The sequence below is a fragment of the Ambystoma mexicanum genome, chromosome 3p, assembly GCF_040938575.1.
Source record: "Ambystoma mexicanum isolate Mex_15411 chromosome 3p, UKY_AmexF1_1, whole genome shotgun sequence".
Taxonomy (NCBI): domain Eukaryota; kingdom Metazoa; phylum Chordata; class Amphibia; order Caudata; family Ambystomatidae; genus Ambystoma; species Ambystoma mexicanum.
In genome coordinates, this window is record NC_090925.1 from 323,223,417 (window position 1) to 323,245,983 (window position 22,567).

General features: G+C 49.6%; 1 protein-coding gene across 7 annotated transcripts in view; it reads right to left on the reverse strand.

The window, feature by feature from the left end:
- Positions 1 to 22,567, reverse strand: part of RTEL1 (regulator of telomere elongation helicase 1) — a 1,752,068-nt gene that overhangs the window by 656,108 nt on the left and 1,073,393 nt on the right. For all 7 annotated transcript variants that reach the window (XM_069650890.1, XM_069650893.1, XM_069650896.1 and 4 more), the window contains one exon: positions 7,143 to 7,228. In XM_069650890.1, the coding sequence (XP_069506991.1) occupies positions 7,143 to 7,228 (86 nt within the window). The remainder of the gene's footprint in view (positions 1 to 7,142; positions 7,229 to 22,567) is intronic.

The following is a 22,567-nucleotide window of genomic DNA, read 5'->3' on the forward strand; positions in this document are numbered from 1 at the left end:
TCCAGAGAGTCTTCCTGATGCAATGCAAAAAAGCTTTGCCATGCACCCGATTGCTCTTGTTAATGTTACAGAAAGGTAACGCTACAGAGAGACTGTTTGTGTCGGGAATCTTGGTTCTGATCTTGCCAACCCATATCTTCCTGTCAAACCAAAAGGGTTCTGACTAGACTAACGTAAATAGGCTATAATACACGGTGCATAAGGAAATCCTAGCAATCATCAGTAGATGCTGTGATTTTTGCCTGTACGATAACAATGGATATGTGTTTTGTCCAGGAGAGCTTATGTGTATGGGATACCTCAGGAGTAACCCTAGCACACATTTCAATTGACACTTCAGGGTGAACTCTGGTTGAAGAGCCATGTAGCCCTTTGTGGTAAGCCCCTGGTCTTATGTCCTGTTGGCTTAGGGCCTTGGAATTAGTGTTAAAGACACCAAGAATGCACATACGCGGTGACTGGTTTTAGGCACCTCAGTGTGTGTGTAACATATATTGAGCTTCTTGTGTGGGAATTCAGTGGCTGCCCTCTGATGTCTCTCCAAAACTCAACTTCCTGTGTAGGCCAGCAAGGCACAAGTTACTAACCTTTAACTGTTGTTCTCCAGCATGGGGTCTGGCATGGATTCAAATGCTCACGAATATTCCCTGTCGTCAGGCTTGGAATCCTCTGTAAAATAAAAACTGTTTCACTTACAAAACTGTATTTCTTCCATAAACCAATCACTGTCCTCTGGGTCATACTGCCCCCAGCCAATGACAGCCCTCTCCCTAAACCCCCATCTGGCAGCCATCTTCAGATTTGGTAAGCACGTAAAGTGGCAGTATGACCAAAAAGAGCCACAGAGGGGAAGGAGGGAGGTTTCACATGTGAATCCATGCCAGACTCATGCTGGGGAGCAATAGTTAAAGGTACTTAACAGCATGGGGTCTGGCATGGATTCACATGCTCATGAATAACAAATACACAGCAGTACAACATTACACAACCACGGGAGGTGGCAAGGCTCAACAGAAGCAATTCACTCTTACCTCTGGAACAGACTCACCCTCAAGAGAACAGGTTGCTTAGCACTGCTTGGCCGACTCTGGACACCTCCCTGGAATCCCTGTCGACGAGTAGAACTTTGTGAAGGTGTGCATGGACCTCCACGTAGCAGCCCTGCAGATGTCCATTAGGGTCACACTGGCCAGGAATGCCGTTGTCGCATCGATCGCTCTGGTGGAATGGGCTCTCGGGCTGCCGGGCAGTGGTCGGTTTGCCAACCGATGGCAGTGCATGATGCAGCCGTAGAGCCACCTTGAGATGGAAGCCTTGACAAAGCCTTCCCATGGTTCACAGGTTAAAGTTCACAAGCAGCTGTGAAGTCTTTCGAAAACCATTTGTGTGTGCCACGTAGAACTTCAGGGCATGACCAATATCCAGCGAGTGCAAAGCCCTCTCAGCCGGAGACAAAGGTTTCGGGAAGAAAAACAGTTAAAGGTTCGTTGAGGTGGAATTCCGACGGAACCTTTGGTATGAAGGAGGGGTGCGTCCGCCGCACCACCCACGATTCGTGGAAAGTCAGGAAAGGGCCGGTATCTCATCTCCTTTCCTGGCAGAGGTGATGGCCACGAGGAAGGCTGTTTTCCGCGAGAGGAACTTGAGAGGGGCCTGATGCATAGGCTCAAAGGGGGCCCCCCCAAGGGCCTCATTAGCACCATGTTTAGTTCCCACACCGAGGCAGGAGCATTCACCAGTGGCAAAGAAAAAAATAAAACTTGAAGGGACTCCTTGACAAGACCAAATTGAAGATCTTCCTGGAGACATGGTGTAGCAGGAAATTGCTGCCAAATGTACCTTGATAGATGCGTGCACCAGATCGGCCTTGGCCAAAGATAGCAAGTACGGAAGAATCTTCTTTTGCGACCGGCACCACGTAGCAAAATGCTTCCACTTGTCACCGTAGCACTTCAAAGTCGACGATGCCCACGCCTTGGCGAGGACCTCCCTGCAGTCCGCCGGCAAATCATATCTTCCAAACTCTAGCACTGCAGGAGCCAAGCCCTCAGGTTGAGTGATCCTGGGTCATGATGCAGGATTGCGCCTTCTTCTCTGGAGAGAAGATCTGGGACCGCTGGTAGCTTGACTGGTGGCGACGCTGACAGGCTGAGAAGGTCGGGGTACCAAATCTGCCTCGGCCACGCAGGGGCGATGAGTATCATCCCGCACTGACTGAGTGTGTTGATGACTCCTTATAGGAAGGCAACGGAGGAAAGGCTTACAGGGACATCCCTTCCCACGGGAAGGGGAACGCGTCCCCCAGGCTCCTCGGCTGCTGGCGAACATCTGGCATTTGGAATTCACCACCGTCGCAAACAGGTCAATCTGGGGCCTGCCCCACTTGGTGAAGATGTGGTCGACTTGGTCCTGCCAAAGTTCCCACTCATGGCAGGAGCGCAACTCCCTGCTGAGGGAATCCGCAATGGTGTTCTTGACTCTTGTCCGACGGGCCAGCGCCACAGTTCCTGTGCTTCCTTGGAGAGGGCTGGGGAGTGAGTGCATCCCTGTTTCCTGATGTAGAACATTGTGGTGATGTTGTCTGTGAAGATCCTCACTACCTTGCTCTTAAGGACGGAAGGAACGACTTGAAGGCCCAGAATACTGCCAGCAGCTCCAGGATGTTGATATGGAGATCCTTTTCCTCCAGCAGCCACAGACCTCTGGCGTGAAGACGTCCGGTGTGGGCTCCCCAGCCGTCCAGCGAAGCGTTCATCGTGACCGTCTCCTGGAATGGAGGGTTCTGAAACCCAGTGCCATGGGCGATGTTGGAGCAGATGCTCCACCAGGTTATCGGCCGACGGAACTCGTCGTCCAGAGTGATTGTGTGCGAAGTTTCCAGACACCTGCACCCAGCGAGTGTCCAGGATCTTCTGAAGAGGTTGCATCTGTAACCTGCAGAGCAGGATGAGGTAGATGCGGGATATCATGCCGAGCAATGACTAGATGGTCCGCACCGTGGCTGTATTCATCAGCAACAGCCACTGCACCTTCCCCTGAATGGCTGCTACCCTCTCTTCCGAGGGCGATCCTAGGCAGGACACCTTATCGAGCCTGGCTCCCAAGAATGGCGCATTCTGCGATGGCGTCAAGCAGGACTTTGGATAATTGATGGAGCACCCCATATCCGTCAGCAGCTTGATGGGCAACCCCAGCGAGCTGGCCCGGATGAGCCAGTCGCCGAGATACGGGTATACGTGAATCCCCCGTAGACGTAGATGGGCCGCCACCGGTGCCAGGCACTTCGTGAACACTCTGGGGGCCGACTTTAATCCGAAGGGTAGGGCCTTGAATTGGTAGTGCTGTCCCTGCACTACGAAACATAGAAACTTGCAGTGTTTCCTGTGAATGGGGACATGGAAGTAGGCGTCCTCCTGGTCCAGCGACATCAATAAATCCCCTCTTTTCTAGTTGGCTGAGCATTTGCTGCAACCTGACCACCCTGAATTCTTTAGACTTTAGTTACTTGTTTAGATGCCGCAGGTCTAGAATGGGCCTCCAGCCCCTCGTCTTCTTTCTCACCAAGAAGTATCTGGAGTAGACTCTGGAGCCCCGAAATCATTGAGGAACCAGCTCTATCGCCCCTTTTCACAGCATAGTCTGTAGTTCCTCCAAGAGCTGAGGTACGTGCTGCTCCTGACGGGCCACACGTGGGATCTGCAGACACCTGTGCTGAAATTCCAGGGTATGTCCTTGGGTGAAAGCGTCCAGCATCCATCTGTCAGTGGTGATCTTTTCCCCACTCGCTGACCAACCTCGTAAGCCAGCCTCCCACTGGGGTGCACATGTGGGGGCCCGACACCTTAGCCGGTTCAGGCTTGCTTCTGCGTCCTGCCTTGCTCGCGACAATGTCGACCTCCTCCTCCTCTGTAGGCTTGGGAATGGCCTCAGTGGGCTTCCTGGGTCGTGGATCTGGACGGCTGACGATACAAGGAGGAGAAACCTTTTGACAACCTGCCCGACTTTCTTCTGGAAGAACGAAAAGGAAGAGCGGTGCCGTTGAAGTATGCCATTGGCACGGACCATCTCCGTATCCACCTTGATGGCCTATAGGGACTCGTCGACAGCCTTTCCGAAAATGTCCAGTATCTTCGTTTGGACATCCTGATGGAAATACGTGACCTTCATCAGCCTTGGCGACGAAGGCAGGCATTGTTCTCCATCTGGGGGAACCCTGTGTCGGCAACGTCCAGTTCCACTGTAATCGCGTGATCGCGTGATCTGACGCTAGCTCTCCCTCCTGGAAGAGTGCGATCGCATCCATGTACCACAGCTCAACCTCATATCTGGCTAGGATCGCCAGTGCGTTGGCCGCCTTGATGGTGGACGCTGCGGTGTAGATTACCTTCCTCCCCATGGCATCCAACTTCTTGCCCTCACTGTCCGGAGGGACGGAAGACAACGAGGATGGATTAGATGACCGCTTCCTCGCAGTCGCCGGAACCACCAAATTCGGTGATGGTTGCAACCTCGCACTTGGGTGTGGATTGCAGGTGCCCGGTACTTATGCCCAGCTTATCTCTCTTGGCTGAAGCCGTGCAAGGGTTCTTCAGGAGGGCCATGCCCCCCTCCCACGCATAGTCCAGGAGGGGGTACCGCCATAATTTTCATCCTCTTGGCCTTGCGCCTCTGGTACAGGAAACTCTCCTTCCTGATCTTCTCGGGCACGAGCTGGAACAGTGCAGAGGCTTTGGCGATCATAGAATGTAATGATCCCACCTCCTCTGGTGGGGACGCCCTAGGCTGCAGGGACCCGCTGCCCACTCCGACGCTATTGTCGTTGGTCGTTGTGGCCGTATCCGTCCCCGTACCTATGTCTGGGTATGCTGGGGGAGATGGGACCCGACGCAAATGTGGAGGCTGAAAAGGGGGCATTGGATGGCGCTTTGTTTTCCTCATAGGCAGTTTATCAGGGGTGTGGGGGACCGTTGGAACAGGCCCTTGTGGCATCCTATTCTGGATCTCTGACACCCAAGTGTGGAGGGTTGATAGGATGTCCAGAGACATCCCTCGGCTGAACTGGCATGATCGAACACTGGGCCCTGCGACCTCATCTCTGCCGTCGTCCTTTTCCACGTCCTCCGTGGACCAAATTTCCATGGCTTGAGCCCTAGCCTGGGACTGATCCGGGGCCTCCTTGCCCCCCCTTTTTTCCACCCTCAGGGGCTGGAACCGGGTTATGAGGTGGTGTCACCTTCTCCAGAATGCAAGGAGACCTTATCAAAGTCACCACTGCGGCTTCTCGTCTTGGAGGGAGGGATACCTTTAGCGATGTGGTGATTACCCTCTCAGGGTCAGCCCCTTTAGCTTTTGAAAGACCAGTAACCACCAGCTCTATCGTCGACAAAGACTTTTCTTGTGCCGCCTGGGCCTTCTTGGGCAACTTAGCAGCCTTCTTCTCACCCGTCCGTGGCTTCTCGGGTTTCTCCCGCAGCTTAACCCGGTTGGACGATTTCCCTTCGAGGAGGAGCTCAATTGCCGGCTGGCAATGGAGGCAGTGGGTGATGTCGATCGCCCCCAGCCTGCCGTGGGACCCGCTATCGCAGCGACCCCATAGGAACCGGACTTGCGGTGTTTGGCATTATCTTGGGCCCCCACAGATGAGGCGCCCTCACAGGACTTCAAAGCCTGTTCCTTTTCAGACCGACCGGCCTTGGGTGAAGCATGTCCCTCCTTGGGGCACAAGGTAGAGGCCTTTGGCGTTCAGCCACGCTGCATGTCTACTGTGCCTGTCCTTTGTCGTCTTCTTGGAGTATCTGCAGCAAATCTTGCAATCCTCTACCTTGTGGTCCGGAGGCAGGCAGTAGAAAGATTGTAGGTGTTTGTCATCCACAAACACGTTACGGAGCCCACACTTGGAGGGATATTCCTTCTTTCTTCTCATCCGTCATTGTCAGAGAGCGCGAAGTAGGCCAGATGGTCTTCTAGAAACTTTCCCCTTGATGGGTGCTGAACTTCACCAAAAACAGATCCCCGATGTCGGCAGATGGAGAGAAGAGCAGACAGGCTCTTTTGGAACAAAAATAGAACTTTTTTCCACAAGAAAAACACAAAAAACCTTTAAGTAGCTAGCAGAGCAAAACTCGAAGACTCCCAACACTGAAGCGTGCAGTAAAATTCTGAAGATGGCTACCAGAGGAGGGGCTTATGGAGAGGGCTGTCATTGGCTGGGGAGCAGTATGACCCAGAGGACAGTGATTGGTTTATGGGAGAAATACAGTTTTGTAAGTGAACGTGAAACTGTTATTCTTTTACTGAGGATTCCGAGCCTGACGACAGGGAATATTCATGTGAATCCATGCCAGACCCCATGCCGGAGAACTGGTTTCTTTGGCACAATTAATAATTCAAAGGTTGTAGGATGACATTACAAAATATTCTGTCACGACTTAAGGCTCTGAAAAGATAGTGAATCACAAATCATGCATTAGTGCCATGGGAGATCTAGGCGAAAGTACTCTAGACCATAAAGTCAGTGGCTGCAAGCAAGTAAAAGTGCATCAGCATTTCATGACTTATATCAAACCTCTGTAGCAGAGGCAAAAGGATGCGCATCTGGGCTGATCCAGGCCACGGTTCTTACATTTAGAAAGGTGTGGAAAACACACAAAGTTGTGCAACTTTCCAGTCCTGTCAAGGCAGAGAAATCAATTCATACAGTGAAGGTGAGTCACACAAGTGCACAGCATCACAATACTTTGCCAAACAAATATCGTAAAGTTCTCCAGCTCTGTCCTTGCTAGGACTGTAATCCTAAGAGTTTGGGCAAAAAGAAACCGGGCCAAAACTATGAAAAAAGTAGGAATGAAGAGACTACAGACAGATTTTCTCACAGGGAGCTCACAGGGAATCCGACATGGCACTGGCTAGAAATGACTCGATGGGATATGGAAACCATGCCCTAATCCCATGCTTGGCCTCTCAACACTGGATAAGATTTCTGAACATTGCTGTCTTTACAGGGCTGGCTGAAAAGAAGCAGCAAAGAAGATGAAATCCACTTTCTCTGCACCTATACAAAGTCAAAACACAAGGGCAGTTGGAGCACATGTCCTTTTGCCAATCGCAATGTGACCATAACTCAAAGATGTGTTTTCACTTACCTTCCAGTACTCCAAGCTTTTACCCATTACTGGGTAAGAAGAAAAGAAAACCAAGAGACCATTTGGGACCACCCGAGAAATGTTACCTGCAGGAACAAAACCACATATAAACCGTCACACTCTACTGATCTGAGGCAGTAGTGTTATCAGTTTTGCTGCAAGAATAAACAGGACACTGTTGGATAAAGCACCTGAAAAACGAGAATCATCACTAGCGGTATCGGCTCTGATATGAGAGGACAACCGAGAGCTAGAACATTGTTAACAGTGATACCAAATAACTGTACACAGGTTAAATATTCCCTACAGTGCGGTAGCTGTAACTGCTGTTCTCTGACAATATGCGGGCTACTCCCTTTTTACCACAGGTTCTTCATCTTTGCAATAGTTCCAGTAGCAGAGTGTATCTAAAAATCTTTAAACAACCACCAGAGAGGTTGAATGCAATTCCATGATAAGCTCGGTTATAGAGCCATGGGTGCTACTGGCGCCAGGGATGTGAAGTACCATATATTATCAGCACCTATGATGCTGTAACAGAGCTGGTGTAGATGCGTTGTTTCACAGTTCCACTACTGTGTCAAACAGATCACAACATAGTTCATGATTAATTGTAGCTTATTTTTTTATTTTATTATTTATTTGTTATTAGTGCACAAGCACCATTACAAATATTTCATTAGATAAATGTATAAAACATGTACCTATACTAAGACATACATCTTCTAAAACTTAAGACAGTGATAGCAAGTTGCATCTAGTAGAAAGTAGAAAACTAAAATCCACATAAATAACAGAACGTTATGACACATTATGACGTAAACCAGATAAACATGAGTAAATACAAGCCTAAAAATAAATACAAAAAGTAAAAGCATGCAAAACGAAAATAAAATAAACACATGTAGCTCATAATGCGTGTTGCCCAGATGCACAGTGAACATTAAATGCAACTAAAACATCTCTGCATGAGATCTTGTCACAGAGAATCTAAACAAAAGAATTTGAACATCTGTGATTTGTGGTTTCGATCACAAAAGAATCTTTGCAAGTGACACTGTCAATTGGACATTAAAATATATGTTAAACTTCTGATTCATACTAAAAGAAGAATATAAAGCCAAAAACATTTGATCTAGGTCAAAGCACTTTATAGCCTATGTGGTACCCTCCACCGTTGCCTATGTGAATATAGCAGAAGTGTTGGTGGTAGTAGACTAACAAACCAGCATTGGGTCGAGTGCGATGAGTGTCACAAAAAATTGTAAGAATCAGCAATAGGTGAATACTCAGCAAGAACACACTGTTGCGCGCAATTAAACCGATTCCTCTTCAGGTTTTGTGTTGATGTAATTCAACATGCGAGAAGCTGCGAAGATGATCGAGTTTGAGCGTCCCCACATGAATCTCATCCGAATGAGATTTCGGGATAATGGCGTTATTGCGGTGGAGAATTCGGTCATAAAAATAGTCCTCGAGCTCTCAAACTGGGCACACGAAAGAAAGATGTTTAAATGATTCCTCAACCCCTTTAACACAACAGAAGCGACACTCGGTATCAAGCCATGGTGCAGGACCAAGAGACCAACTCCTAGTGCGAAGCTTCGTGTGAAATAGATCCAAGCGGAATCTCATGTATAAAGTTCTTGTTTTATTGCAGGGAAAGACACTTGGGTATGGCAAACACGATAGCTGATGCCGCCTGAATTTTGCATATTCTTTAAACGAAGAATAGGTCGAAATAAGATCTGCAGTAGCTGCCCAATCGTTACAAAAAAGTCTTTTTTTAGCCAATGGAGAATGTCAATTAAGATCTTCAGTGGTTAGGTTCAAAGATGCAAGTAGTTCTGCATACGGGAATGAAATTGTGCTATTGAGACGGGAGAAAGCTTAGATAGCAAAGTGAAGAGGTCTTCATAAAGAGAATTAGGTAGCGGCAAACACATCTTTGTGAAGTTGGATAGCATACGCCAATTAAACTTTGCTGCCAAGGAAGAAAGACCTAGTTTGTGACTTACTATGGCATTGGGTAAATACCTAGGAAGGCCTAACACTGTTTTCCAAATTTTACCTTGGATTTTATTTAGGAAAGGGCTGATTTTGGCAAGACATAGATCGAGGCCATAAAGAATCACGGCCTCCACTTTCAACAAGTAGAAATCCAAGAGAGGAACAAGTGAAAATGTACAGTGTTTGCGGAATATGATCTACATTTGTGATATGAGATGTGTGATTTCAGATGAGATGATTGTCTGCCATTCGGACACTGATGGAGAGTTCGACAAATTGTATCCTAAGTAGATCATCTCTGAAGCTACCTTAATTGAATTAAAATGAATGGTCCATTTGTATGCACAGTTCTTTTTTTTAGCTGTGAAAATTAAGATGTTAGATTTGTATGAATTTATTGCCAAGTTGTTTTGAACGCAGTAAGAGAAAAAGAGATTGAGCTTATTTTGAAGACTGAAAGGTGTCCGATCAAAAAGGATCACATTGTCCGCGAATGCGAGCCATTGCAATCGTATGTCACCCAATCTGACAGGAAAGACCGGCGCAGCATTCCATAGGAGATTGGTGTCAGCAAGGTAAAGATTGAATAAAGTGGCAGCCAGACTGCAACCTGGCTTGACACCGATCTCAGTAGGAATTGGATCTGTCAGAAGGCCAGCTGTATTAATACAAACTCTAAAATTGGCATTGTGGTGCAGTAGGGAGATAAGCGCAACAATGTATGATGGAATCCCATAAGCCAACATCTTGTCCCACAGACGCCCTCTAATAACGCTGTCAAAGGCTGATGATAATCGAGGGCAGCCATGTAAATGGGCCCGACAGCAGAATGTTGGGCGGAGGAGATGAGATGAGCTAATATGGAACAAGTTACTTACCTGTAACTGTTGTTCTCCAGCATGGGTCTGGCATGGATTCACATGCTCATGAATATTCCCCGTCGTCAGGCTGGGAATCCTCGGTAAAGAAAAAACCAGTATCAGTTTCGTTTCTGATCTGTCTTTCGTAGTAGTAACCAATCACTGGTCTCTGCGTCATACTGACCACAGCCAATGACTGCCCTCTACCTAAGCCCCGCCTCTGGCAGCCATCTTCAGATTTGGAAGCACGTGAAGTGGCAGCATGACCAAGTGAAGAGCCGCAGAGGGGTCGGCGGGAGGGTTCGCATGTGAATCCATGCCAGACCCATGCTGGAGAACAACAGTTACAGGTAAGTAGCTTGTTCCTTCTCCAGCATGGGGTCTGGCATGGATTCACATGCTCATGAATAAGGAATACATAGCAGTACACACATGCACAACCACGGGAGGTGGCAAAGGCTCAACATTAAGCATTACATCAAACTCAACATCAAGCAATCTTACCTCCTCACCAGGCTCACCTCAGGCGAACAGGTTGCGCAGCACTGCTTGGCCGACCCTGGACTTCTCCCTGGAATCCTGATCGACACAGTAGAATTTCGTGAAGGTGTGCGTCGACCTCCACGTAGCAGCAGGGGTACACCAGAAAGGAACGCCGTTGTAGCTGCGATCGCTCTGGTGGAATGGGCTCTCGGACGGCCAGGCAGCGGTCGGTTTGCCAACCGATGACAGTACATGATACAGCCGGAGAGCCATCTGGAAATGGAAGCCTTCGAGAGAGCCTTCCCCTGATTGACAGGTCCAAAGTTCACAAAGAGTTGTGACGTCTTCCGAAAACACTTTGTGCGGTCCACGTAGAACTTCAGCGCTCTAGCCACATCCAGCGAGTGCAAAGTCCTCTCAGCCGGCGACGAAGGCGACGGGAAAAACACAGGCAACACCAAGGGTTCGTTGAGGTGGAAGTCCGACGGCACCTTGGGCATGAAGGAGGGGTGCGTCCTGAGCACCACCCTCGTGTCGTGAAAAGTCAAGTATGGTGGCTTGGATCTCTCCCACTCGTCGTGTGGAGGTGATGGCCACAAGAAACGCTGTTTTCCACGACAGAAACTTCAACGGGGCCGAGTGCAGAGGCTCGAACGGAGGTCCCATGAGCTTGGTCAGCACCACGTTGAGCTCCCACGCCGGGGCCGGAGCCTTCACCGGCGGGAACGATCTGAACAGTCCCTTCATGAACTCTTTCACCAGACGATGAGACCACAAGGACGTCCGCCCCGTGGTTCTGGTGTATCGGGAGATCGCAGCAAGATGAATCTTGATGGACGCGTGTGCCAGTCCAGCCTTGGCCAGCGTCAACAGGTACGGCAGCACTTAGGGAGCCGTAATCCTTAGAGGGTTAATCTTCTGTGCGTGGCACCAGACAGAGAACCTCTTCCATTTGTGTCCGTAGCATTTAAGAGTCGAGGACGCCCTGGCCTTTGCAAGAACCTCTCTGCAGTCGGCCGGTATGTCGTATCCTCCAAACTCTAGCGCTGCAGGAGCCAGGCCTGCAAGTTCAGCGATTTCGGGTCGTGGTGGAGGATGGCGCCTCCTTCACTGGAGAGTAGATCCGCCTTCACCGGCAGCTTGATTGGCGGGGACGCTGACAAGTCCAGAAGGTCCAGGAACCATATCTGCCTCGGCCACGCAGGTGCGACGAGGATCATCCTGCACCGTGACCTCTTCAGCTGGTTGATGAGCCGGATCAGCAGTGGCAGAGGAGGGAACGCGTATAGGAACAGGCCTTCCCAGGGGAACGAGAAAGCATCGCCCATGCTCCTCGGCTGGGGAAACCTGCTGGCGAACCTCCGGCACTTGGAGTTCGTCGCCGTCGCGAACAGGTCGATCTGGGGTGTGCCCCACCGTCGGAAGAGGCGATCCACTAGATCCTGCCGTAGTTCCCACTCGTGGCACGAGCGCAGCTCCCTGCTGAGTGAGTCGGCAATGGTGTTTTTTATCCCTGCCAGATGAAACGGCACCAGAAACATCCTTTGGGCGACGGCCCAATGCCACAGGTCCTGCGCCTCCTTGGACAGTGCTGGGGACCTGGTTCCGCCCTGTTTCCTGATGTAAAACATGGTGGTGGTGTTGTCGGTGAAGATCCTCACCACCTTGCCCTTGAGGGACGGAAGGAAGGACCTGAGGGCCCAAAACACTGCACGGAGCTCCAGGACGTTGATATGGAGGGACTTCTCCGTCGGGAGCCAAAGGCCTCTCGCGTGCAGATTTCCGGTGTGCGCTCCCCACCCTTCCAGGGAGGCATCCGTGGTCACTGTCTCCTGGTGGCCTGGGGTCTGGAAGTCCATGGCCGCCGTCAGATGCGCGCGGGTGCCCCACCACCGGATCGCTCGTCGGAAACTCTCGTCGAGTGTGATCCTCTCCTCGAAGTTGCCAGTCGTTTGGATCCAGCGCGCGTCCAGGAACTCCTGCAACGGGCGCATCCGGAGCCTGCACATGGGAATGAGGTAGATGCAAGAAGACATCATTCCGAGGAGGGACTTGATGGACCTCACCTTGGCCGTGTCGGCAACCAACATCCGCTGTACCTTGCCCAGGATGGCCCTGGTCCTTTCCTCCGACGGGGAGGCCAGAAGGGACACTGTGTCGAGCTTCGCTCCCAGAAACAGTGCGTCTTGCGCGGGTACCAGGTGGGACTTGGCGTAGTTCACGGAGAATCCCAGGTCTGTGAGAAGTTGGACGGTCCTTGCCGTGTGCTCCACGGCGAGCTCCCTCGTCTTGGCTCGGATGAGCCAGTCATCCAGGTAGGGGTAGACGTGGATCCCCTCTCGGCGCAGCTGTGCCGCCACTGGTGCAAGGCACTTGGTGAATACCCTGGGCGCCGACCGCAGACCGAAGGGAAGGGATCTGAACTGATAGTGACGCCCTTGGACCACGAACCTGAGAAATTTTCGGTGCCCCTTTAGGATGGGAATATGGAAGTAGGCATCCTCCAAATCCAACGACGACAGGAAGTCGCCCTCCTCCAGCTGACCCAGGACGTGCTGGAGGGTGACCATCCGGAACTTCTGCGCCTTGATGAACTTGTTCAGCCGTCGTAGGTCTAGGATGGGGCGCCATCCTCCCGTCTTCTTCTTCACGAGGAAGTATCTTGAGTAAACTCCGGAGCCCCGAAGCCTCTTTGGGACGAGTTTGATGGCGCCCTTCCTGAGCATCGCCTTTACCTCCCGGAGAAGCTGAGGGACGTGAAGCTCTTTCCTGGCCACAGGGGGGACGCGGGCACCTTCTTTGAAACTCGAGCGCGTGGCCCTGGGCCAGGGCGTCCAGCACCCAACGGTCGGTGGAGATGGACTCCCACACGCTGACGAAGCTCGCCAGCCGGCCTCCCACCGGGGTGCTTCGGTGGGGGCCCGACCCCAGGGCCGGTTCAATCCTGCTTAGACGAGGCTTTGCCGCCTTGACCTCCTTGGCGACGACGGCGGGGTCCGCCTGACTTGCCTCGTCCCCTGTAAGCTTCTTGAGACGACGAACGGGCCGCTTGACGGTATGTGGAAAATCCGCCGCCGGAACCTTTGGAGGCACCCTTGCCTCCGCCGCTCCAAAAGGGCGGCCGCCGTTGCTGGAGAACCCCGAGAGCCCGGGCCGTCTCTGTGTCCGCTTTAATGGCTTGAAGGGAATCGTCCACTGTTTTCCCAAACAGGTTGTTCCCATCGAACGGCATGTCCAGGACTCTGGTCTGTACGTCTTGACGGAAGTCAGTAGCCCTGAGCCATCCACGCCGCCTAAGGCACACGCCGTTGCCCAACTGGTGAAATCCAGTGTCGGCGATGTCCGTCGCAATCGTGATGGCGTGGTCCGACGCCACCTCACCTTCCTGCAAGATCTCCAGGGCATCCGCCCTCTTGTCGTCCGGTAGGAAGTCCAGCAGGGGAGCCAGTTTGTACCACAGCTCCCTGTCGTAGCAGGCTATGATAGCCAAGGCGTTGGCCGCCTTAATCGTCGTCGCTGCAGACGAGATGACCCTGCGCCCCATCGTGTCCAATTTCTTTCCCTCGCCGTCCGGCGGGGAAGTCGACGTGGAGGCCGCACCCCCCGCCCCCTGCTTTCTTCCTGGCCGCCGTGGAGACGACGGAGTCCAGGGTAGGCTGTGCCCGGAGGCACAAGGGGGCCGCGTCCGGGTACTTCTTCTCGTACCGGTCTCTTCTAGCTGGCGTCGTGGATGGGGTCTTGAGGAGGGCAAGGCCCTCATCCCAAATATCGTCCAGCGGAGGTACCGAGAGGACCGTCTTCCTCTTGGCCTCGCGCCGCTGATAAAGGAAACCTTCCTTCTTCTTCTCCTCAGGGCAGAGCTGGAAGAGCTCGGACGCCCTGGCGATCATGGAGTGAAAAGATCCAATCTCGTCGGGTGGGGAAGCCCGGGTGGGAGGTGACGACGGCAGATCCTCGTCGTACACCTCGTCGTCCATATCCGTCGCGGCCGTGCCAGTCCCCGTGTCATCCCCTCGAGTCGTGGACGGGGAGGAGGGCTGAACGGGGCGCGACGGCTGAAAAGGAGGTGGAGGGTGAATCCTTCTTTTCTTAGGAGGGGGGCTGCCCAAAGGGCCTGGTTCCGGGTCCCCCGACGGGATCTCCACTGGCAACGGCAGTCTAGTCCTTATCTCTCAGCATAAGGACTGTATAGCCAACAAAATGGCCGCCGAGTTTTCTTGCGGCGCTGGTAGAGGGGAGTCCGACGGGCGGTCAGGGGCCCCGTCGGTACCCTCGACGATGTCGTTGTCTCCTGCGTCGGGATCCCTCCCGACGGGCTGGTCTTCTTCCACGCCAACGCCGTGGCTTAAGACCTCGACCAGTTCTTCCTCAGAGGTTGAGGCCGAATCCACGACGACCTCCTGCCCCCCCTTTTTCTTCTCCGTCGGAGGTTTCACGGGGGTCGTGTCGATGGGCATAAAAGAGGACTCCCTCCGCGGTGGCAGGGAGACTCTGAGCCCCGAGGTCGCCACCACTGGTGTAGCCTCCACAGGCTGAGCCAGGGCCGCCGCGACTGTCTCGATAGAGGCCTTGGCCGGATGGATTAAGGCTTTCACCACCTTAGGTGCGCTCACCGCCTTCTCCTTGAGGGGGGGGGGGGACACTGCCTCGCTCCCCCTCCGCCTTAGAGCTCGACCGGGGCCTCTCCAGGAGCTTCGCCTGGTGCTCGGCCTTCCTCTTACCCGACCCAGAGCGTTGGCTCGTGGTTGATGGTGCCGGGGAGGGTGCGCCCTGCCTGGCGCCCGTAGAGCCCGACCGTTCGGCGCTCCCGGTGCCAGCGGACTCGCGGTGCATGGCCTTGTGTTGGACCCCCGTCGCCGGGGCGTCCTCAAAGGTCTTAGAAGACCGCTCGGATTTCTTCCTCCTTTTCTCGCCGGACGGGCTCTTCCCTTCCAGCCAGTTGGCGTGACGTTGATGGCGGTCCTTCATGGTCCGCTCCGACATATTGCCGCAAAACGCACAGTCCTTCTCCACGTGCGTCTTGTCCTCATGTAGGCAGTAAAGACAAAAGGAATGTTCGTCTTCCTTAAAGACATTCTGTAGCTGGCATCCAAGGCAGACCCTGAACAGCTTTCCGGGCGTCGAGCTTCCCTTCTCCTGGGCCATGACCGAGATGGGCCTGAGAAACTTCTGTTCTGGAATCCTCCAAAAGCGTAGCTCGACGAATCTTCACCCTTGAGGGGCGTAGACGAATCCGACACGGCTCCCCGTTGATCGGATGGAGAGTCGGTGGAGCTTGAGGCTCTTTTGACCGAAAAAAACGAAGTTTTTTGAGAAAAAACGTGAAAAATAGCACTAACGATCGAGAGCAATAGCACGAGGATCCCAACACATGAATGTGCGGTAAAAATCTGAAGATGGCTGCCAGAGGCGGGGCTTAGGTAGAGGGCAGTCATTGGCTGTGGTCAGTATGACGCAGAGACCAGTGATTGGTTACTACTACGAAAGACAGATCAGAAACGAAACTGATACTGGTTTTTTCTTTACCGAGGATTCCCAGCCTGACGGGGAATATTCATGAGCATGTGAATCCATGCCAGACCCCATGCTGGAGAATGTGGCATTTAATTGCGTCGCCATGGCCTTTCTAAAGCCAACTTGTGCTTTAGACAATATAGCTTTCTGTGCCAAAAAAGTTCCCAAATTATTAAGAGAAGGGCGAAGATATTTGCTGCCACGTCGATCAACGCAATGGGCCCAAAGTTAATCGGATTGTCAATGGGGCCCTTTTTATGGAGTGGAATAATGATAGAACTGAGCCATGAGCAGGGAATTTTCCTGAAATTAAATACATTCTTGAAGATTTGTAAGAAGAACGTTGCCCAAAAGAGTGGATCGTCTTTTATCACACGTGGTGGCAGTACATCAGGCCCGGCAGCCTTAGAATGTTTTAGTTTTTGTATGGCCCAAATGATGTCTTTTATGGATGATGGGCAAGAAGACAGGATATGATGACGCAAAGTGTACTTCAAAGGGCATATGCTGCAGAGGTAAAGCATGTTTAGATTTAAAAAAGGTCTACCATGTTAGGCCATTAATGCTGGTATCCAAAGCAGAGCAGGTATGCCCCAAGGGCTTCCTCAAAATTGCCCAGATGTCTTTGGTGTTATGTTTGCAAAGAAGCTGCACCATCCGCTGGTTATCTTGTAGAGGTTTATGAAAATTGATTTTTTTTTTTAGATCCATTTTGTATTGGGCAATAATGTTTTTCTTGGCCTTCATATACGCATCAAGATTATAATTTAATGCTTTAGCCTTTCTTATATCTCGATTTTTCGGTCTCTTAAGGGAGGCAATCGTGGTCAGGTACGGATGAGAGTACACAGGTCAAGACAGAGAAACATCTAAGTGTGACAGATTACGAAGATGGTCATTGATCATGCACAAATTCCACTCAACTATTTTCTCCATAAGTTGACAGGAAGGGACACTGTTGGAATCAACCCAGCGATCACGATTTACTAATTAAGTGAGATGTCTACAAAGTCTTGGATTCCAATTGATAGAAAGAGCATGTCTGTCCATTTGCAACAAAGAAAGGTCAGGCTTAGCAAGAAAGCTGGGTAACTTATAGTGAATTACAGCTGTTAATATCCTATGATTCCCTAAATGGGGGTTGATGACATTCACAGGACTGAGGAAACCTGAGAGAAACCTGGAGGCAGCTATATAATCGATCGAGGAAGAAGTGGCCCCTCTTTGCCAAGTGATGTCGTAGGAGGATGAGGCTGATGGAATGATATGAATGTCCCTATCTTCGAGGAACTGGGCCCATCTATGCGAATGAGGGATTGTTTTTGATATGCAGACAGAAAAGACCTCTTACCTGTAAACTTCTCAGCAAAAAGAATGGTATTAAATTCGCTACCAATGATTATCTCACAATCATGGTAAAGAATCAGTGCATCAGAAAGGGCAGCATTAAAAGCAAAGATCGCCATATATAAGGCTAATGAATGAGGATACCAATATAAAGACGCAAGTAGTAAATACTGACAAGGAAAGTCCTCCAAATGAATTCTAATAATCAAGCAAAGATCAGATGAAAAAGAATATTTGATCGAAAAACGCAGTGTGTTTTTAATTAAGATTGCAAGTCCTCCAGATGGCCTCCCCACAAGCGGGTGTTTCGCAGGATGTGTAAACGATGTGAACCCAGCCACCTGCAGGGCATAGGAGCACATTGTTTCTTGTACGAACATAATCGAAGGAATAAAAGATGCAGGAAGCAATTTGTGCCAGGAGAAAAGGTTTTGTAAACCGCAGCAATTCCAAGATGCTACGGTAAACAACGCGGGTTAAGGATTGAGTGAGGGTTCATCGCCATGCAAAGCAGCTTTAATAAAAGGTTCGAGCCAAGCCAAGCCTTTTAGGGCATTAGCAAAAGAAGTAAGTTGGTTAAGCATTTCAGTCTGTGTATTCATGGGCAAAACCCCTTTGATTGACACTTCAATAGGTTCTTGTTTCGGAGGTGGCATAAAGTCCAAAAAGGACCACGCGTCATCCATGGAAGAAAACACTTCCTTTTCCATACCAAGTAATATCAAGTCGGATTTATGGTCCCATAGGAGCTTTGCAGTTATATGTGATTGAGTGCGGCAAAGCATCCGATGGTTGTTATGGTTAAGAAGCTTAATCCATTCTATATCGTTAGAAACCAAATTACTTATAGATGAAATTTTAAAGAGTGCAGTCATTAAGAATTAACCATTTATTCGTGAATTGCCATTCAAGAGGGGATCGCTCAACCAGCCTAAGATGGTAGTCATCTCTTTTAGAATTTCCCTAAATGAAGGGGAGGCTCTCTTCTCCGATGAGAGCTGAAGCTGAGAGGCCCATAGGCAGGAGGTCATGTGGAAGCGAGAGAGGGACTGAAGTGGACAGGCCAACTTGCACATGTGCCGAAGTGCCAGTTGTAGAGTGAGACATTTTATTTGTCTGAGAGCTGGCTATTGCTGCACTCTGACACGCTAGCTGGGAAGTTGGTAGATTGACGTATGATATGACAGGAGGAAGAAGGCTGCCTACAGCAGAAGCACAGACATCAGACAACACATTAGTTGTGTTACCGGAAGAGTCATCAGCTTGCAAAGTGGTTGAGGCGGTTTTATTGCCAGTGGTCGGAAAAAAGTTGGACATTTGTGATTGAACCAAAGATTTTTGAGGACCAATATCACGAACAGAGGACGAGGCTTTAATAACAGAGCATGGATGTACATTTAAGGTCTGTGTTAAAGATGAAACAGCCTCGGCAGAAAAGGCCTCAACAGTCAAGGAAGACGGCGAAGAGTCTTCCTTAGGTTTAATTTGAAGGACTCTTTTGCTCTCTTCATTTAACTGATTTAGATCTAAGACTTGGTCTTCGAGAGATATATTGCAGATCTTTTTGATACTAGAATTGTGGCCTTTAGTTTTCTGAGATGTAAGGTTTTTGGATTTGGTTTTGAGACCATTGCCCGCATTGTCATTAATAGTAGATTTGGCGAGCATTCTTCTTTTTAAAGCTCTCTGAAGGGATTTTTTGGCTTTACATGACGTAAAGACTTGCGCGGTCTGGGTTTCTTCTTGGGATGTGAGGTGATCTAGAGGCGGATCTCCAGATTGTATATTATTGACTTGTGTATCGAGTATGTCCGTCAAAGCCGATGGACTATCCAGAGTCTCCATAGCGGAAGAACTAGGGACAGTGATTGGGTTTGTTTTAGGAACTGGTACTAGATTGGCCTGAAAGAGGATTTGTTCAATATGAAGCAAGTGGTCATGCTGCAGTTTTGCAACTTCCATGAGATCTAAATAAGGAGCAAAACGTCGGTGGAATCTCCTGGTGTAACCAGGGTGAATGATTTAGGCAGACAATGAAGTAGCAGTACGTTGTCGCAGGTTTGAGTGGATACCGTGGAGGAGACTGGCTTTGTCATACTGGCTTAATGCAGTCTGAAATGCCTGAAGGGACCTTTCTGCACAATTGGTGTGAAATTGATGACATGAGTCCAAAGCCAGTATGAAGCCTTCGATTTTGGACAATTTATTGTTGGTAGCTAACAGGGCCTCTTTTAATTCCCTTAAAACAGAATGGGTGAAGTCATGGCCCTTGTCCAAAAGATTAAGAATGCGTGTCAAAAACGGAAAGTTTTGTAAAGCTTGTTCCGAAAGAATGTCAATGTTGTCATCTAAATGGCCCGAGGATGCGGCAGGATTTGATGATTCGGGGCAACTGAGGCTTCTTTAGGCAAATACAATGGAAAAGAATCATAAGCAGAAGAAATAGGTAAATGAACAGGAATGGAAAATGAAGTAGGGGTAGAAGGAGAGCTAGCAGTCATGGGTGCAGATGGAAGAGTATTGGGTGAAAAAGGCAGGGAGAGAGGTGCGGAACAGGCCACATGTGGAGGTGTATTTGGTTTGTGAAAGTGAACCTCTTCACGGTGTTTGGTGGTTTTAGACATTGGCGTGGAGGGTCCCATTGACAAACGCACACGTTTATCAAGTTCAGACATTACGACCGGGGCAAGAAGCGAAGTATCGGATGGAGGAGCAAAATGACCTTCCTCTGAGGTCCCAGTGAATGCCACTTCAGGTTTCGACACTGTACAGAAGGGAAGAGTGAATTTCAAGTTGGGTTCGTTTACGTCTTTGATCGAAAACACACTCTGTGGAATGGATGAAGAACTCCTCTCATTAGAAGGATTGGCAGGCGCTGTAATAGGATCTGAAAAAGGTGGATTCTCACTGTGCTTTATAGCAGCATTTTTATCAAGGTTTTCAAATGACAGAGAAAGAAAAGAGCGTTTGCCCCTTAGATGCATTGGAATGTCATTTGAAGAGCTTGCTAGGCTAGGAACAGGTGTGATTTTAGCCAGATGGTCCCCCAGGCGCTTGCCACTTCTAAGACCTATGTCCATATTGCGTAAACAACAGAGGGAAAGCTAAATTGTAAAGTGGCACAAGTAGCAGGGGAAGCAACAAAAAATAACTATCTCCCCACGACGTTTCGCAGGGGAAACACCAAATACTTGAAACAAAACACTAAGCGTGTGTTTTGTTATGTGGGAGAGAGGTCGCTTCACGAGGCAGATAAAGTATGATGAAGCAGTTGATCGAGTGCTAGAGGAGAGAAATGAAAAAGCACAAAAATGTCAACCGCGTGCAAATGCTCGTACAGATGAATCAGGCTAATGAGCATATAAGCGTTTGCTCTGGGAAAAACAAAACTGAGCAACAGCAGCGCGAATGTCTATAAACAAGCGTGCTCTTTAATTTGCTACAATGATGGCGACTTATAAGATATGTAATCCGTACACGCTAATTAGAGTGGTGCTTTATAGATGTAACAAAACGCAATAAAACACATCGCATAAGAATACATGCGTGATGTAGTCATAAGTTGAGGCATTCCTTGCAAATGTGCATCACATAAGTACATATATGGCACACAAAAGGTAGCAACGCAGTAATGCTCCTCACTTACCAACTCCGAAATGCGATAAGAATGTAGATCATCGAAGCATGCACAGCACTAAAAATTAGCAGGTGAAATATTGATGACACGTATGAAAATGGCCAAGCCTCCACAGCCTCTCAAGCTATCAGGCTTCCGCTTAGGGCGCGTGGCCAGTGCCTATTGTAGCTGAGGCGGGGGGGGGGGGGGTTGGGGGGCGGGGGCGGGATGTGGCGTGGCCTAAAGTAAATAAGTAAAATAGTGTTAGAGAAATTATGTAGACACTATATATGTACACAATATATAACGTTGTAGGGTGAATAGCAATGTCCAATGCAGCATAGAAGATTCACCTTGAATATTAGTCCAAAACAAGAACGAGCTGCACAACGTGCCAGACAGTAGCAGAGGGTGTTGCAGGCTATCAGGCACTTCCGCTCGGGCGGAAGTTCATGATTAATAATATTCAAACCGGATGAGGGTAGGTGAATCTTTGAACGATTCCCAAAGCAGTACCTGAATATAAGAAGAGTTATAAAATGAGTAACATATGAGGGACTGACACCCTAGATAAGAAACTGATCTAAGCCCAATAGGTCAAAAGAGGCATGTTCCCATCGAAAAGAAGCCAGTTAATAATGCTTGGCAAATGTATGTTGAATTCCCAACAGGCAGCTAGAACAGATGTCCGTCCACCAAGGTATCTGAGTGACACCACTCAGCAAGGCCAGGGTAGGACTGGGGCATAAAACTGTCTCGGGCACCAATGAAAAAGAGGCCCACAGGTGCATACGGCAATTAATTCCCTTAGTGAGAGACTGTTTGAGTAGTACCCAAGTGGGATGTTTTTAATAAAATGCAATGCAAATTGTGCACTTTAAAGAATATTTATTCAGTAACATTGGTCAGAACTACTAGCCGCATGGTGAAGTAACTCATCAAACTGGCCCACTGGCCAAAAAAAGTGGCCCACACTAGCATTTTGTGTTTTTGGTTTGGGCATTGCCCTATAGGCCAGTACAAGCCTGAGCAAGGCAGCAGCAGCTGCCTTTGTCCCCAAGTAGAACACCCCCTGATGCTGAGCCTCCTTGTTGGTGAGCTTGTAGCAGGTTTTTATGCATATAATGATCCAACAAAAGATCGTCTGTTTGGAAATTGCCTCATCATTTGTTGGCAAGCAAAAACAAATTGTTGATTGTCATTTCGCTACACATGTGATTGAACTAAACGAAATCAGACTGCCCTTTTAGGAAAATACTTATTCTGACAAACAAGAAACTCTGAGACCTTTCAGAAGAACATAGGATCATTTGCAGTTACATTTTTCCTTTTAAAAGAATAGGAAAGGGTGGTCTATACAGAGTGCCTGCATCATCTTAAAATGACATGCACATGTGATAGCCATCAGAAAGATCAGTTGTACTGTAATTAACCGCAAATGGCAAGGACACATCGGTGCAAAAGGAGCCAGCCTCCATCAAATCAAAACAAAGTTCTGACGGTCAAGAGGCATAGGAGCCGTCTCTCAGCCTGGGGTGGGAGGCCCACCAGGGTTTTCACCACCGCCAGTTCGGCCCCTGAGGCAGGGTGTGGAA